The following is an 18,814-nucleotide window of genomic DNA, read 5'->3' as shown; positions in this document are numbered from 1 at the left end:
AATGATGATGATGTGGTGGTAGTGAAGATGGTGGTGATGACGCATTAATTTTTCCAAACAAATTCATTAGTATTGTATTACTATTTTGTTTGTAGTATTAGCCTTGTGATAGTATGTTGTTAGTTTTATGTTAATGATAGCATTTTGTTAGTGTTTGGTTAATGTTGAGAGTTGTGTAATTATGGACTTATATTGTTATAGTTTTATTGTATTGTTATGCTGTTGTGACATTATTGCTTTTACAATTATATGTATTTAGCATGGTGTTATTGCATCATTATAATGTTGTTAGTATGGTGTCATGTTATTAGTGTAGTATTATCACATTGTTATTGTGTTGTATGGTCAGTATGGTGTTAATATGACATAAGTATCATATTAGAACCACATTAATGTCATCCCAATGTGGTGTTTCTGTGGTGTTAGTATGTTGTTAATGCTGTTAATAATTATGTTAGTGTAAGGTAGTGAGCTGGCAGAATTATTAGCATGCCAAGCAAAATGTTTTATGGCATTTCCTCTGTCTTTTGTATTCTGAGTTCAAATGCCATCAGGGCTGACTTTACCTTTTGTCCTTTCAGGTTCAATAAAATAAGTATCAGTTCAACACTGGGTTTATGTAATCAATTTAACCCTTCCCCAAAATTGCTGACCTTGTACCAAAATTTGAAACCAATAATTATGTTAATGTGTTGTCAATGAGAATATACATTTCTGATAACATTTCTCATTTTGAATTGACTGTATGGCAACACCATAACCATTTTATCAAAGAACCTCAGTGGTCAATCTGCACAGTTTTATTAATCTCACAACTGAAAGACAACTAATATATTACAAATAAACTGTAAACTCTAAAATCTCCATAATTCTGATCTGTTTCAAGATGTTAATGTTACCATTCCTCTCATAATACTTGTAGACTTCCAAATATTCCATAATAATACTGTGCTATAATGAAAATGAAAGTTATTGATTGATGACAAAATTCTTTGCATTTTGTGTTTTGTGTGCCAAGATGCTATCATGGGAAAATGGCCATTACTAATTAGGAACATAGAATCCTAATACAGCTAATTAGTGGTAATTAAATTATTGCAAATACTGAACAGTGTCAATATAACCTTAGTTTGTAAACTAGATCCATTAGATTATGTGTTCACACACCATACAAAGGTGTTGCAGAGAAACTACAAGAAATATGGAAAAACAGATTTAATTCTCTAATTTATTTTGGTGAGAGTGTGTTAAAGTTCAAGTTGAGTCAGTGAGATAGATTCCTTTCTTGATGGTTACTGTTTCATTTCACTTATAATTTCAATATCAGAAAAGGCAAAAGAACATACAGATAGTTTTTAAAACATCAATTAGAGTAATTTAACTGCCTGCTAATTGATAACAAAGGACATTATGTCAATCAGACACTACATGTTTGATAGTATTGGGTTGTGTAATAGTAATAGTGGGAGATGCTGTAATTGATAGTGGTGCGTAATAATAGTGTAGTGGCAGTGTGTAGTGTGGGGATGACTATGGTTATTGGCTGGGGGAATGGGGTAGTTTGGCTGCTGTTTCTGATAGTTGAACATCCATCTGTTGTTGGTTCTTGGGTCATGAGTTATGTGGTGTGGAGTGGAGTGGTGTGGTGCAGTGCAATGGTGTAATGGAATGGTACAATGAAGGAGTGTGGAGTGCTGTGGTGTGATAGTTATGGTATGGGTACATATTATAATGAGGTCAAAATTATTATGATTTATGTATGCATAACTGTTTGAAACTGAGAACTCATTCTGTCACTACTCAGGGTTTCTTAGTGGGACCTTTATGATTGTATGTAACAAGAAATTCTGAATAGAGGTGGAGCGTATCACCAGCTTTGAAGAAATAAATCGACATACTCTACCACATGTATTGAGGACATTATCTTTTGTTTCTGTTAAAATAAACTCACACACACACACACAAATATTGTGTACATGTATACACTCATCTTTATCCATCCACTCTTTTCGGAACTATCAACAGTGAGAAGAAGCAGGGCAGCTACCAACAAAACGGCAGACAGGAAGGTGAACAACAATCCAGCTATAGTTTATTGCTAACATTCTATCTATCTATCTATCTATCTATCTATCTATCTATCTATCTATCTATTTATCTATCTATGTAACTAATATATATATATAAGCAAAATAAGATAAGGTAGAAAATGTTAAAATAATTTTATCATGAAGAACATTTTAGTACCAGTTACAGTCTGCGAATTTTTCAACTTAGAGTAAGGCACGAAAAACAATTAAATTGTGGAAAAATTAAATGAAATGTTTTTTAAAAATATTTCCATAGTTTTCAAATGCAAGGGACATTTTCCTTTTTCCTGTCTGTCTCTTTTACCTTGGTAGCAGGGAGCAGGTAGTAATAGTCCTAATATTTGATATGAGTTCTTGGTTTTGACTATTTAAGCAGCAGTGGTAGCTGAAGAAGAAGAATATGGGGAGGAGGAGGAGGAGGAGGAGGGGGAGGAGGAGGGGAGGGGGAGGGGAGGGGAGGAGGGGGAAGAGGAGGAGGAGGAAGAGGAGGAGGAGGAAGAGGAGGAGGAGGAAGAGGAGGAGGAGGATGAAGAGGAGGAGGAGGAGGAGGAGGAGGAGGAGGAAAGAAGAGAAAGAATAATAAAAAATGCAGGGGTGGTTATGATTGTAGTAGGATGTTGGTGGAATCCTCTTAAATGGTCAAGTGACCTAAAAGTGACCTGTTGTGATTGGAATTGTTCTGAATAAATTCATGAGTAGTGACTGTTCTGAATATATTGCTTTTAATATTTGCTTGGGCATTATTCTAAGGCCCTTGTAATAGTGTCATTTGTGGTGGATGCATTCAAAAGGGGTTTATATTTTTGATAAAATATGACTCTTTAACTAATGCGCTGACTACAGGTTGCATCATTCCTGAATTTATAGAGGGGAAAAATTCTGAAGCTGGGTTGTTTGTTAGTGGTGCAAATGTCGATATGTTCACTGAATGCTATTTTTCTGTAATCCTGAATTTTGACCTGAGATCTATGTAGAGCCATCCTTTGACATAGACTGCTTTTGGTTTGGCCTATGTAATGCTCTTGACACCCATGCAAATATTGAAAACGATATATTCAAAACAGTTACTACCTATGAATTTATTCAGAACAATTCCAATCACTACTAATACAACCACAACAAGTCACTTTTAGATCACTTGGCCATTTAAGAGGATTCCACCAACATCCTATTACTGTCATACCAATCCCAAATTTTCTTATTATTCTTTCTCTTCTTCTTCTTCTTCCTCTTCTTCTTCTTCTTCTTCTTCTTCTTCTTCTTCTTCTTCTTCTTCTTCTTCTTCTTCTTCTTCTTCTTCTTCTTCTTCTTTTTCTTCTTCTTCTTTCTCAGCTACTACTGCTGCTTAAACAATCAAAACCAAGAACTCATATCAAATATTAGGACTACTACTACCTGCTACCCTCTACCAAGATCTCACATGAGTAAAAGAGAGAGACAAAGACAGACAGAAAAAAAAGGAAAATGTCCCTTGCATTTGAAAACTATGGAAATGTTAAAATAAAAACATTTCATTTAATTTTTCCACAATTTAATTGTTTTTCATGCTTTAATCTAAGTTGAAAAATTCACAGACTGTAACTGGTACTAAAATGTTCTTCATGATAAAATTATTTTAGCATTTTCTATCTTGTCTTATTTTGCTTATACATATCAACTTGTGCGTTCTTTTTCAGCCTTCTACATATATATATATATATATATATATATATATATATATATATATATATATTACATATACTGCATCCTTCATCTTGGTTGACTCTTCACTTCCTCAGACCTTCAACTCTTTCAATTCTAGTTGTCATACATGAAATATCTTTATACAGAATTGCTCTCTTATCTGCCAATGGCATGTCAATGCTATTTCAATGGTATCACAATGGTATGTCAATGACATGTCAATAATATGTCAATGAATGTAAATGGTGTCAGTGGTATGTCAATAGGATGTCAATGGTACATCAATGGTATGTCAATGGTACTTCTATGTAAGACCAGTAATATGGTAGTTCTACAAGAATAGTATAACAGTGGTATGTCTGTAACCAGCCAGTAATGTATCAATAGTATACCATTGACTTGCCATTAAAAATTCTTTCCTGTAGTCAGCATGTTGTTTGCTACTATACCATTCCATAAACATGATACTTGAATGATATGCATGGTATTTTCTCTCTCTCTCTCTGTGATATGCAGTTATTATTAGTATGTTACTGGTATGCTATCAGATGTGCAGTAGGCTAATATTATGAAATTTGTATGTTTTCTTTATTCTAATGCGATACCATGTCGTGTTCCAACATTTCTAGAGTATTACACTACTGATATAATCAATAGTATAATGCTCATATAACCAAAATATGATATGGATATATAATATACAATTTCTATACCCAAGTTATGATCTGGTTATATCATACATTGACTAAGGTAAAGTTTGGTATTTTCTATAGTATATCCGATAGTATGCAAATGCACTACTTACTGATATACCATTGTTATAGCTAATGGTATCTTGTCGTTTTACCCAGTATTCTACTGGTTTACAAATAACATTTCCATCAATGAAATGCTATAACCAGTGGTACATCATTTTTATAACCAGGGGTATGTCATTGTTATAACCAACCATATATTATTAATGTCATAATCAGTGGTACGACAGTGGAAAGTGTCTAGAAACAAGAATCTCATTTGAAAGTTAAGATGTCATAAATGTTAAGATTGAACTAGTTTCTAACAATTATTCAACACTAGTATCCCTTGCTGCTGCTACTATTACTACCGTTATTGCTTCTGTGAATACTATTGCTAATACTAATTATTCTACTACTAATACTTCTATTATTATTATTATTATTATTACTGTTATTGCTTATATGTTAGCATGATCACAATGATTATTATCAGCTATAATAGTTGTATTTATCAACTTCTTCACATTTTCTTGATCTTGTTGCTTGTTTTTTTTCTTTGTCTCCCATTCCTGTGTCTCAAGACCAAAAGGTAGAGGCAAACATCTCACCCAAGGTGTAGCAGATTATGTATGCCTATGTGATCCTGTGTCTCAGCATCACAAAGTAGAGTTAAACATTTGACCCAGGGTACAGCAAGTTATATATAACCATGTGAATCTTAACATACTCTGTTACTCACATCAGTATGACTGAATGTCTCATGCATTAACCCACCTCACACCTTAAATACCTACCCAACACAAACTTATTCCCACTTATCACCATCCACCCTATTCCTATTTCTCTCAGAGCCTGAAACAACCAGAGAACAAAAAAATATCATAGAAACTCTACACTTTTCTTCCTCCCCTCCACTCTGATTCCTCTTCCTCCCCTTCACCCTGATTCCTCTTCCTCCTCTTGATTATATAATTCAGTGTTATACAAAAAGCACCTAGCACATTCTGTAATACAGTTGGTGTTAGGAAGGGCATCAAGCCATTAAAAACTATACCAAAGCTGACATTGGGACTTGATGTGACTTTACTACACATTAGCTTCTGTCAAACCATCCAACTTATGCCAGCATGGAAAGCAGACACTAAATGATGATGACATGTACAGACACTCCCAGTGTTACAAAATCTTTGAACTCACAAAAACCTTATCATAACATGGAATTTTTGTAATGCAAAACCTTTCATGTCACATGGAGAATGCCTTTGTGTGTGTGTGCGTGTGTGTGTATTTGTGTGTGTGTGTCTGGGTGTACGTGTACACACACACACAATAGCAACATTGTATCTTCATAATATTTATATTAGAAACAACTGCATTTCTATATTTTTGAAAATATCAATTAAGAAATTATTAATAAATAAATGAATTACATTGAAATAAAAATTGTAAAACGGTTATGGTATTATTCTGTGGTCTAAAATAATTTTTCTATTTATTTATTTATTTATAAATAAAGACTGAAAAATTAAATAAATTGAGAGATAAAGATTGAAAAGAAGCAAAACAAAGGAAGTTAATAATTTAATTATGAATATGAAAATAAAATTAGTTTACTTTATATATAATGTACTATATACATATATGTATGTATATGTGTATGTGTGTGTGTGTAAAATAATTATTAGTGGCAGAAGCAGAATGAATACCAAAAGGCAATCTTTATATCCAACTTAATGTGGATGTACTGTTAGAGGACCAAATACTGCATTATTTATTTTGAAACAACCTCTCATACAGGTGCATGGTGCATCCACATTTATATTGCTGGTAAATGAGAATCATCTACTACATGTGAGAGAACTGCCAGATCACATGATTTTGACATGACCCATCTTTTCAGTAGCAGACATCCAGTAACTATATACTAACCAGATCTCATTGCCAGCAATAAATGAGATTTCTTTATCTATATTACAGGCAGTGAGATTTGGCTTGTATGCAGCCATTGGATATCTGCTGCTAAAGAGGCAGGCAACATTGAAATCACATGCGTTGGCAGTTCCAACATTCTTAGCACATGATTCTCGTCTGCCAGTAATGTAAATATGTGTGCTTTTATGCACCATGTGTCCATATGAGGGAGTCTTGTCAGGGTAAATAATGCAGTGTTTGGCACTCTAACAATACATCCACATTAAGTTGGATATATAGATTGCCTTTTTTTATAGGTGTGTATTTGTGTATGTGTATCTACATTATTTGAAAAATTCAGTTTGATGACAATTCTTGTCTGTGTTTTCTTTTATTAGTGTTGCCATGAATTATTCTATCTCTTGTTGCAGACGTGTTCCAAGAAAACGGTGAAAAGGTGGAGCTGCTAAATGGCCATGTTAATAACTGTCGCAAGAATATGAACTTGGGACATTGTTCCATGAAGTCCTCTAGAACGAGTGATGTCCGTTTTGAGTTGTAAAGTTGCTTTCACTCAAACTGCATATGTATTCAAAAACGTGTGTATGTATGTATCTATGTATATATGTATGCATATGTGTATGTATGTATGTAAGTATATATGTATGTATAATGCATGTTTGTATATACATATGTACATCTGTATGTTTGCTTATGCATATATGTATGTATACATGTGTGTACATGCATATTTTAGAAAACCATAAGTATTTAAATGTGCATACATCTGAGTGTATGAATGCATGTGTATGTTGTAAGTGTATATACATGCATACATACAGGCATGCAGACATACATACATACAGGCATGAAGACATACATACATTTATACATACATACATTTATACATACATACATTTATACATACATACATAAACAACAAGGTTACAGACTCACAAACTTTCACATGTAAATGCACACACACAGCTACACAATGTTTACAAAAATGTGTTAATTATATATTTTCTACTTAGATATTGTTGAGGTGATAGATTAATGGATAATAATGTTTTGTGGTGTTTGTTGATAAAATGTTAAAAATGATAATGCTGTCAATAAGTAGAGAATCATATTATTTGTAAATGAAATATGATGGCATTGATAATGCTCTGTTAAAATAATACAAAAATAATATGATTTAATCATTAAATATATAGAGAAAGATGATAATGTCTTATGATAAAATGTATGGAGGAATGATGTTTCAAAATGAAGAAAAATATTATAATGATCAATGCTCAAATTTGTAGAGTGGTGATTATGTTCATTGATAAAATTTATTAACATCACTGTCTTCTGATAAAATATATATAGCAAAGTGATAATGGCCTTCAATGAAATATTAAAATGTTGACAGAAGATACCACTTAATTTGAGAACAGAGAAACAATGTTTTTAATATCTAACTGAGAAATATAAAGAGGCAATAATTTTCATGATACAATATAGTGAAATAACAATATATTATGGTCAATATGGGATTGCATTTCATGATTTAATATAGTGAGCTGATATTGTCCTATAGTGAGATGATATGATGGAAATGTTTAAGGAAGAGGTGTACAATGGCTGAAAGTTTAATAATTTTGATTTTTAAGATAAGACCAAGAAATGGAAGGTTCAGAAAACTATGTCCAAAACAAATATATTTCTATTTGCCCTTCAAAATTTATGTGAAAATATTCAAGTTTTATTGCTAAAAAAAGATGTTTGTGAGAAAAAAATATTTGCAAAATTACTGAAAAGAATCTAAGATTTTGTTTAAAGAAAAAATATATTTTTCTGAGACCTGTATATTAAACTTGACATCTTTAGCTATACAACTTAATGTAATTTGTTCCCAATCTAACTAAAGTGGGGTGATTGTGGGAGGAATATCACAACAAAATTGATTTTCACAATTGTCCACTCACTTTTTCACTCTTCTACTTTCATTCTGAGAGAATCAAAAGATATATTTAATGTTTTACTGTTGAGAAAAAAGGTTCAGCAATTTTTTTTTTTTTTGCATTGTAGTATTTCATTTCTTTATTCACCTTGTTTTTGTTGTTGTTGATAATAATGCTGCTGTTGTTGTTACTATTCATTTTGTTGAAACATGGAATAACACAGAATAAATACTATTTCCATCCCAGAAAACACTTAGGCGAAATCTGAAACTGGCTTCTTGAAAAGGATGAATACATGATGCACTAAGATGAATATTATTAGTGCTGGACAAGTAAAATGCTCTGCAATATTTCTTCCGGTCGCAATGAGCTGGTAGAACCATTAATATGCCAGGCAAAATGCTTAGTGGCATTTCATCTGTCCTTGTGTTCTGAGTCCAAATTCCACTGAAGTCAACTTTGCCTTTAATCCTTTCAGGGTCACTGAAATAAGTACCAGTTGAACACTGGGGTCAATGTAATCAACTTACCCACTCTCCTAAACTTGCTGGCCTTGTGCCAAAATTTGAAATCAATATTTCTACCCGTCTTTTATGTTCTGAATTCAAATCCTACCAAGGAGTTGATAAAATAAACTAAAAGGGAAGATATTTTTCATGTGTTTCTACAGAGTGGACAGTGTCCAGTTTATTGTGCTTTATGTCCAGTTCTTGTGTTAACAATGTTTCTTTTTTTTTTTTTTTTGCTGAACCAATACCAAACAACAACTACAGCAACAACAACATTGACAATAATAATGACAGTTATGCTGCTTTATTCACAAGTGAATAATAATAATAATAATAATAATAATAATAATAATAATAATAATCCTTTCCACTAGAGGCACAAGGCCTGAAATTTTGGGGAGGGGGTTAAGTCAATTACATCGACCCCAGTGTTTCACTGATACTTAATCTATTGACCCTGAAAGGATGAAAGGCAAAGTCAACCTTGGCAGAATAATAACGATCATGATAATGATGAGAAGGAGGAGAAGGTGGAGGAGGAGGAGGAGGAGGAGGAGGAGGAGGATTTAGGCACTGGGCCAGCAATTTTGAAGTGGAGGATTTAGTTGATTACATATCATTTGATTGATTATATATTTCATCAACCCTGGTCAGATGAAAAGCTAAGTTGACCTCAGTGGGATTTGAATTCAGAACATAAAGAAGTGGAAGAAATACTGCAAGGTATTTTATTCCAAATACTAAAGTTAAGTCTTCAATATCATTTTTTATATTTTAGCTTTGAGTAAATGACAGCTTTAACTAAATTTCATTTGCTTTAATCCACTTATTTACATTTTCTTCTCATTTAAATCTGCCCCAAGTTATTCTTTGTCATGTTGGGCATCAAGACCATAACTGCTCTGCCCTAAAATATAGAATAGTGACTAATGAAACAGGAAAAGTAAAAATGAGTAGGAAGCTATACACATCATATGGTTCTTTTGTGCTTGGATCATTGACTTTCTTGTCTATTACTTCAATGCTTACTTTAAAAAGTTCTGATTTTCCTCCACCAGGAGCTGGTTGCTTAACATGATAATTACTACTATAAGAAACCAAGAAAGAGGTTTCTATGTGGTTGCTAAACTTACAAGAAATAATAGCCAAACATCCTTCTAATCATATATTATGATGTCTTAGGGGGACATATTTAGACTTACAGAGTGAGACATCACTTGTAATCAAGGGCCTGGTGTGGCTTGCTCTGCCACACAAAACAATATACACATATGCACATGCACACACACACACACACAAACACACACATACATACACATGCACACACACACACACACACACACACACACACACACACACGTGCACACAGACAAATGCATGTGTGTGTGTGTGTGCATATGTGTATGCGTGCGTACGTACATACATACATACATACATACATACATACTGAAGACAAATTACCAAGAGTCACATAAGACTCCTCCTCAACATTCTTTTTGAAGACACACTAAAGAAACTTCATATAACACAGATTAATGCACTTTACATTGACACATGTTGCACTTTACCATATCTGCAGACTACTTGAATAACATTAAACACCATTTTACCATAGCAGGAAGCTTCAGTCTCTCAAAGTATATTTATAATTCCAACACACACACATGCACACACAAACACACACATACACACACATGCACACACAGCCACTCAGCACCATATTAAGTACGTTGTCTCTCCTACTCACGCTAGACAAACATAAACAAACGTAACACAAACATCAATAAACAGAGGCATGGTTGTGTGGTGAGAAGTTTGTTTCCCAGCAACATGGTTCTGGGTTCAGTTTCATTGCATGGCACTTTGGGAAAGTGTCTACTACTATAACCTCGAGCCAACCAAAGCCTTGTGAATGGATTTGGAAGATGGAAACTGAAAGAAGTCCGTCATATATATATCTATGTGTGTGTCTTTGTGTTTGTGTTTGTCCCCCTGCCCACCACATAACAAGCAGTGTTGGTGTGTTTATGCTCCCATAACTTAGCAGTTCATCAAAAGAGACCTATAGAAAAAGGATCAGGCTCTACAAAAAAAAAAGCAATAAGTACTGGGGTTGATGCACTCATAAGGCTGTGTCCCAGCATGGCTACAGTCTAATGACTGAAACAAAACAAAAGAAAACATATTAGTTTAGTTTATTGGGATACATGTTATCAAAGATGGATAGCATCTGTTGTGTCCTAATTGAGTCCACTTAGTCCACCTCAACTGTGGCTTCGAACAAAACTTGCAGGCACAAATGATGACCAATAAGACAGCCTCTAGAAGATCACTAACCCTGTTAGAAATAGCTAGAATAGTCATGTCTGGAATCGCCATGTCTAAAAACAGATGGACTAGTCATGCCTGGAATACTTTTGATCATAGATCTGCTTAATCATGGCTGACTTCTGGCTAAGCAATAACAGACTGGACAATGAATAATGATGGTGATGATGATGATGGTGGTGGTGGTGGTGATGGTGTTGGTGATGGTGATGGTGTTGGTGATGGTGGTGGCGGCGGCGGCGGTGGTGGCAGTGGCAGTGACACAATGATAACTAAGGTTGATATATTTTGGTAGTTTTTCTGCCTCTTTTTGGGCAATATTCTTATCAGAAGGGATTGCAATGTTTATCAGTGTGTATATGGTTGATACCAATTGTAAACACTCTGGATAAATTGCTTAGTGGCATTTTGCCCATCATTATGTTCTGAATTCAAATGTTGCTGAGGTCAACTTTATCTTTTGTCCTTTTGGGGTTGATGTAATTGGCTACCCAACCCCCCAAAAAATTTCAGGCCTTGTGCCTCTAGTAGAAATGATTATTATTATTATTATTATTATTATTATTATTATTATTATTATTATTATTATTATTATTATTATTATTATTATTATTAGTATTAGTTTTATTGAGTGAGAGAGCAGTGCATGCCATCAAAGTGACACTGGAATATAAATACATGAAGCCCAAAATACCCATGACTACCTTTCTGATAAGAGTACACTAGGCACATGCATCAGAACGATATGTGCGTGACATGATGATCTCATATCAAGATAAACAATGCATGACCTTACAGGTGGGGTCCAGTTAGAATTTTCTTCAGGTCATCCAACTCAAAAGGTCCCTGAATAAAGGTTGTTTAAGGATAATGAATGAAACACCTATGATCCAAGGTGAATTTTTCAAGCCCCCCAAAATTCCTCTCAGCACATTGGCTATGATGCTCCTCCACTACTCCAGCTCATGGTCAGAAGTGCACATATCATCAATCACTAAGTGACAGGCTCAATTGGTTAAAGTTAAACAACTGACATGCAAATCTGTGGTATTGAGCAAAATATTTGCTGTAGTCCATCTTTTATACCAAAACAAAACATGTGCATAAAACTTCCAATCAGTTAAGATCAGAAGCCATGAGAGTTACTGCCTTGTACTACATCAGGGCATAGCCACTAACCTGGTACTGCATCAAGGTATAGCCAATGCCTGGTACTATATTAGGGCATTGCTACATCCTGGTAATGCAGCAGAGCATAGCTCATGCCTGGTACTGCATCACAGCATTGCCACAGCCTGGTTTTGCATTATATTTTATTCACTGTTTAGGTCAGTGTAATGTCTTAGCGTTGGACCTCACTTCTTCACAACATTATAAATCACTTGGCATTGCCAAGTTAATATATTGTTGCTATTTTTATCGTGGGAGATAATGTAAGGCTTATTATCCACTACCTGGTGGTCTATCTGTAAATTACAGTTCCATAGTATTTTCATAATGCTATTATCTTAGACAAACAGAGTCATTTGTCTACCAGAGAGTTTTTTCCCTGAAACATTTGATATTTGTGGAATAGGCATATGTAGAACAGCTTTGCTACGTTATTGTTCCAAGTTGTATTTTATCAAAGTTAGTATTGGACATCATGACACTGTGGTGCATTTTCTCAAGAAAATGTAGTCACACAGGCAACTTTTGTCATTAATATTGTAAAATTCTTTTTACCATATCTAGTGATGATGCCTTTTCTTGTATTGCAAATGCTTTTGCTTCTGCTCTCTTATTCAGGTTAGATTCGGGAATCCAGACCAGAAATGGTCTTGCATTTATGTATGGGGCATCCAGTTCATGAAAATATAGACCTTGAAAATGATTGTTACTATGGTTGTTTCATCTTGGTAGATCTATATGCCATCAATATGTCTATTTTAATTTCAGCTTTAGGCTCAAATTTAAACAATTTGAAGTCTAAACCAACTTCTCGTGAGAATTTTGTCACTTTGGATATAATCAATTTGCTACTGTTTTACTATCAAGTGCACATGGCAGGTTCTGGGCAACATTAGTAATTGGCTTCTTATATTCCTCCCTAATGTTCAATGGTTCTCAATCTTCAAGCAGTGTACAGTTGTTGAGTGTCAGACTTATAGTGTAATATATGTCATTTTTTAAAAATTATTTCTCATATTACAGTCATATACAGATCTATCTTACTACAATCCAATAACACTGAGCCACATATTATGGCTGGCATTGCAAATCTGTCGCAAATGGTTGAGTTTTTAATAATTTTTGCTCTGTCAAAAAATTCAAGCATTTTTGTTTTGTAACTTTTCATTTACACATCTTTACCCAGATACCTGTAGAATGCAAAACTGTCCAGTCCCATATTATCCACTCCATTCCTTGCAGTTCTAAACCATCTGTCTTGTTTCATTAATAATTTCTTACCTTTCTCCAGTCCAAAGAAAATTTAAATCTTACTAAACTGAATTTTTTAATCTTTTAGTCACGAAGGTTATTCTCAAACAGGAAACCTTGTCCAAAAGCTTGCAAATGCTAAGGTGTCAAAGGTGTCAGGTGGTGGTTTTAAACCAGGCAACAGGTTAAGTTTGTTGTTACATGTAGGCAATATTTGCACTCAGAACAAAAAAGAGCCAGAACAAATACTCTAATGACTCTGCAAAGTTTGCTGCCTCAGTAATACTCAGGGGACTCTGAAGTTGGGAACCATTCCCAAAATATAATTTTACATCATCTGCAAAGAGATGATGGTTAAGCCTGGTCCTTTTTCTCTTCCAAAATTAGCTTTTTTTTTCATTGTCCTGGTTACTTAAAGAAAACAAATACAGAATAGAATGAAGATCAGAAGTACTGGTTCTTTGGAATATCTATGTAGATATGTCTGTGAAGCTGGATCTTTTACCCATGGAGTTGTCAGTCACCATAGCAACTATGTGCTGTTATTCAATGAAGGTCACTACTGATGTACTTCTAGGGACAAAATAAAATGCTTTTCTGCACTTAATCCAGGCACACTATTTCTTCATATTTTGGCATCATTTACTACCATCTTGTTAACAAAGCACCATCAACAGTGCATTAGGACAACAGTATACATCCATTCTGATCTGCAGAATTACATTATATTTTGTAAATATTTAATGATCCTGTTGGATATTATTTATTTATAATAAAGCAATAGATAGATGGATCATCTGCTGGTCTTTTCTTGGAGATTATTGTTGTCCTAAAAGTAAGGCGTCAAATTGTTTAAAAGAATGTTGACGTTTGTTTCCTGGCAGTGTAAGTTATATATATATATATATATATATATATATATATATATATATATATACCTTTGCTCTCTTTATCTTTTTGTTTTTATATATTTACATATACACACGCTAATACACGACTTATAATCCCCAATCCTGTTCATACAACGACTGGGGCAAACTAATCGGTATACAGCACTTACTCAGTATTACCTGTATCCTCCTGGGTTTGGTTAAATCCAATACCCTCCTCAACCTTATATATATATATATATATATATATATATATACATCAGTCTATGTATTTCATACATTATTTTCTCCATTATTGCTAATTATATCCTGGTTGACGATTCTGTATTTCCATGTCAAATTTCATAGATTTTGTTCTAACATTTGTTCTTTCTAAAAATGTTTAATTTCTTTTATTATCCTTAATTCCAATGTCATTCCCTGGTACTATTCTTTAGAAAATCATGTGATTTATATATCAGTTACATTTATTTTGTTCTGTTCTATTACAATTACATTATCTTGCCTCATTAATCTTAACATTTCTATGTTTACAGTCATTACTGAGTTGGCATAATTATTTCATGATGATGATGATGATGATGCTGATGATGATGATGACTTCATCTTCAAGCTTTATTTTAATATTCTTATACTCCAAAAAATCTATTAATGTATCAGTAAACAAAGATAAGCTCTATATAATTATGAACAACAGAACTTATCATTGTAACTATAATTTCTATGCCACCAGTAGCCACTGCTGTTACAATTGCTGCTTGTTTTTGAGGTACTCTGGTTATTGGTTTATCATATAACACATGCTAAATATGGATTTTATTTTAACCTCTTAACTATTTCTATCTTCAGTTTTAATTCCATCTTCACTATTCAATTATTATTTTATAAATCTCTCTTTAAAATATTTAATTCTCTTATCTACTTCTAGCCTCAATATAAAACTGGTCATTGTTTACTACAAGCAAACCTTTCAGTTGAGATTTTAGAAATTCTTTGACAGCTTCTATGAATTATTAATTTATGTGATTTAATCTGATATATTTTTCAAAAAAGGTTATTTGTCAGACATACAGAAATTAACCAAATTACATAATGTGTTTAGTTTTTAAAGGTTGAAAGCAATCTCAAAGAGACCAATGGCTAATGTTCCTCTTGAGCAGTTGTAAGTTGACAGCTTCAGGAAAAGTATTGGAGGGAATTCCAGATAAATTATGTTTCAACCAGCTCTAAAGAGCAGAAGCTGCTGTAGTAGCAATAAAAGAGACAAAAAGAGGAGATAGTGTGTTTGTGCACCAAAATTTGGAGTGTAATGATAAGTAACTTCATGTGAATGAGTTAAGTGGCCTTTCTTCAGATGTCATATAGGATGTCAGCATCAGTTAAAGCAGCAGCATCTCAGTTGTGAGAACGATATGGTATGCTAGTGTTCACTGTGTAACACTTTACATCATAACTATAGTATTAAATGCACTATGGCCTATATATCCTTTATTTATAGTTTCAAAAGCACTGATGCCTATATATGTTATATTTATAGTAATAGAATATACTGTTACCTGTATAACCTATATACATTTCTGTGCAGACATGAAATTAAATATCAAAAAATTGTTTGTTATTGCTATTAAAAATTGTATTACATCCAGCTATATCTATTACTATATATACAATCCAGTTGGGATCATTGTCACTGTGATTATCCATTCAGTCACTTCTTTAAACATGAAACCTTGGATCCTAGAATCCAGTCTGTACTTTACCATATTAAAGTACTCTGCTAAACTATACTCTATGCTTGTATACTAAACTGTACACTGTTCTCTGTGTGAAGGCATGTGGCTTAGTGGTTAGGGTATTCAGCTCATAATCATAAGGTCATGAGTTTGATTCACAGCAATGCATTGTGTCCTTGAGCAAGACACTTTATTTCATGTTGCTCCAGCCCACTCAGCTGGCAAAAATGAGTTGTACCTGTAATTCAAATAGCCAAGCTTGTCCCATTCAGTGTGTTATGCTGAATCACTTTGAGAACCATGTTAAGGGTACATATGTTAGTGGAATACTCAACCACTTGCTTGTTAATTTCATGAGCAGGCTGTTCTGTTGTTTGGATCAACTGGAACCTTTGTCATCACAACCAATGGAGTGCTAGTCACCCTATTCTCTACCATGCTTTACCCTGTTGTATAGTTCTCTACTTTACACTACTATACTCTAGTCTTCTGCACTTCACACTACTGTACTGATGTTCCACAAGTCAGTGAAGGGCAGTATTTCATCTCAACATTCAAATATTCTATCCCTTCCACTACTACATACAATATACACAATAGTAAAATAACTTCATCTTTTTCTCCATTTGATTTCATATCACTGTGTTCTGTCAGTCCAGATAATAGAGTTCTTTTCTGAAATTTATTTGTGATCCAGTGGAAAGTCCAGCAACACAGATTAATTGTCACAGTTGCAGGAAGGAAGCCACTATGGAACCATCTCAGGGTCTCAATGACAAAGGGCTAAATGAGTTGATGTCTATTTCTTTATAAGGACCAACAATATTTGACCACAAAATCCCTTTCTGTAGCAGATGCATTGTTTAGGGGATGTCATTGTAGTTTATTCCATGTTTCCTGTTATATACTGTATGCAGGTGACAAGATATTTTGTGTTACCCCTATTGTAAAGGGTAAATGTGGGTTTATATCTTACTTAAGTTACTTATGGGTCACCCAGCTTGTAGTAGCTTACTATAATCTTTGATTATATGTAAAGAATCTGTCTTATCATTCAATTTTAGTTCTTTACATATCAATATATCCATTTCTTTTCTCCTCATTTTTCAAGTTGTCTTTTCCCTGATTTATATATTTATTTATTCTTTAAAGCAAAGAGTAAATATCTTCTTAAGCAGTAGCTTTGTGTTTGCTTTATTAAAGAGAACTATTCCAGTTTAGAGTACTCTTTGTAGCAGATAAGGTAAGAATTACAATTTTTCTTTAGCAGAAATAAAGAGTACTTTTGCTTTTCCCAAAGGACACCCTAGCATTATATTTTGACACAGTATTAAGCCTTTAGTAGAGGTTACCTCACTTGATAGAGTAAACTAGTATTTGACTCAGAGTAACATTTTTTTAGAAGAGGAATACTTATATTTATGAGGAAGATTTTGTGCTGTTCTTATTGTTGCTAGCACTACTATTGTTGATAATGTTGCTGCTGCCATTGTGTATTGTTCTTATTTAACTTTGGTCAAACTTTATAAAATAATCCCAACTTACTGGAAATGAGTGGTTTAAACCAGTTTTTTTAACAGATTCTACAAATGGAACATCCCTAAACTTTATACTCATACCTCTAAAAAGGATCTTTATTCCATCATTTCATTCACATCAAATAATTTTATTCTTTGCTTATAAAAAAATTTCTACAAAAGAAAACATGAACTCTTTTTCCTGAACTATATATCCAATCTTGAAATATTTTTCTTCTTTTATAGCTTTGAAAATATTCACATATTTGAATTTTAAAAAAATGAGAGAAAATGAGATAAAAAAAAATTAAATTAAAAAAATTTAAGGCGATATTTTACAACTATATTTCTTCAAATGGTAAATTATCAAACTAAAAAAATGGGTTTATTAAGTTTTACAAGATTTACTCATAGAATCTATTCTCAACCTTTCTACATCATTTTCTATTGCAGAATCCAGATAAGTAGCCAACATGGCTGTTAATCTGTAATTTTTAACAGTTCTAACTGACAATCTCTTTCTCCATATTTGGAGCTGCCTTAATAAAACATGTATAGAAATTATCTTTTTAACTCTATCGATTCCAAACTACTCCACACCTGTTTTATTTAGTATTTCTCTCACTCTTATTTCCTTCTTTAATTAATTTTAAAAATTCTACAGTGTTTATCTTTCTATTACAAAGCAATTAAAATACCTTTTAGATTTACAACAGAGAAAAAGAAACAAAAATAAAAATGAATTATTAAAAAGTATAAACAAAAATGTCAAAACTACTTTGTAAAGCCATTTTGATTGTTGGTGAAAATCATTGTACATGAATGATGAAGTTCAAATATTTGATGATAGCAATGAAAAGTTGTGAAAATAGTTGCATTTGTTTGTTTTTGTTGCCTTACATTAGCAGAGGTAATGTGGAGTGGCTATATTTGTAGATCTCCCTTATATTTGCTTTGTATGCTTCCAAAATTGAATAAAATAAGAAGTTGGTTCAGAAATAAAAAATGTCTTACAGTTTTTCTTTTGTTTTTCAATTTTTTCGATC

At 33.2% G+C, this 18,814-nt stretch overlaps 1 protein-coding gene across 2 annotated transcripts in view; it reads left to right on the top strand.

Moving 5' to 3' along the window:
- LOC106867429 (popeye domain-containing protein 3) overlaps window positions 1–11,060 on the top strand; it is a 136,807-nt gene extending 125,747 nt beyond the window's left edge. The window contains exons 8-9 of one of the 2 annotated variants that reach the window (XM_014912322.3): window positions 2,026–2,069; window positions 6,853–11,060. In XM_014912322.3, coding sequence (XP_014767808.1) covers window positions 2,026–2,069; window positions 6,853–6,891 — 83 coding nt within the window. In that variant the 3' untranslated portion in view covers window positions 6,892–11,060. The remainder of the gene's footprint in view (window positions 1–2,025; window positions 2,070–6,852) is intronic. The other variant, XM_014912308.3, reaches the window with a different exon arrangement.
- The last annotated feature ends 7,754 nt before the right edge of the window (window positions 11,061–18,814 follow it).

The sequence above is a fragment of the Octopus bimaculoides genome, chromosome 19, assembly GCF_046866305.1.
Source record: "Octopus bimaculoides isolate indiv1 chromosome 19, ASM4686630v1, whole genome shotgun sequence".
NCBI lineage: Eukaryota > Metazoa > Mollusca > Cephalopoda > Octopoda > Octopodidae > Octopus > Octopus bimaculoides.
The sequence above is the reverse complement of the archived record's forward strand: the minus strand, read 5'-3'. Positions and strand labels throughout refer to the sequence as shown.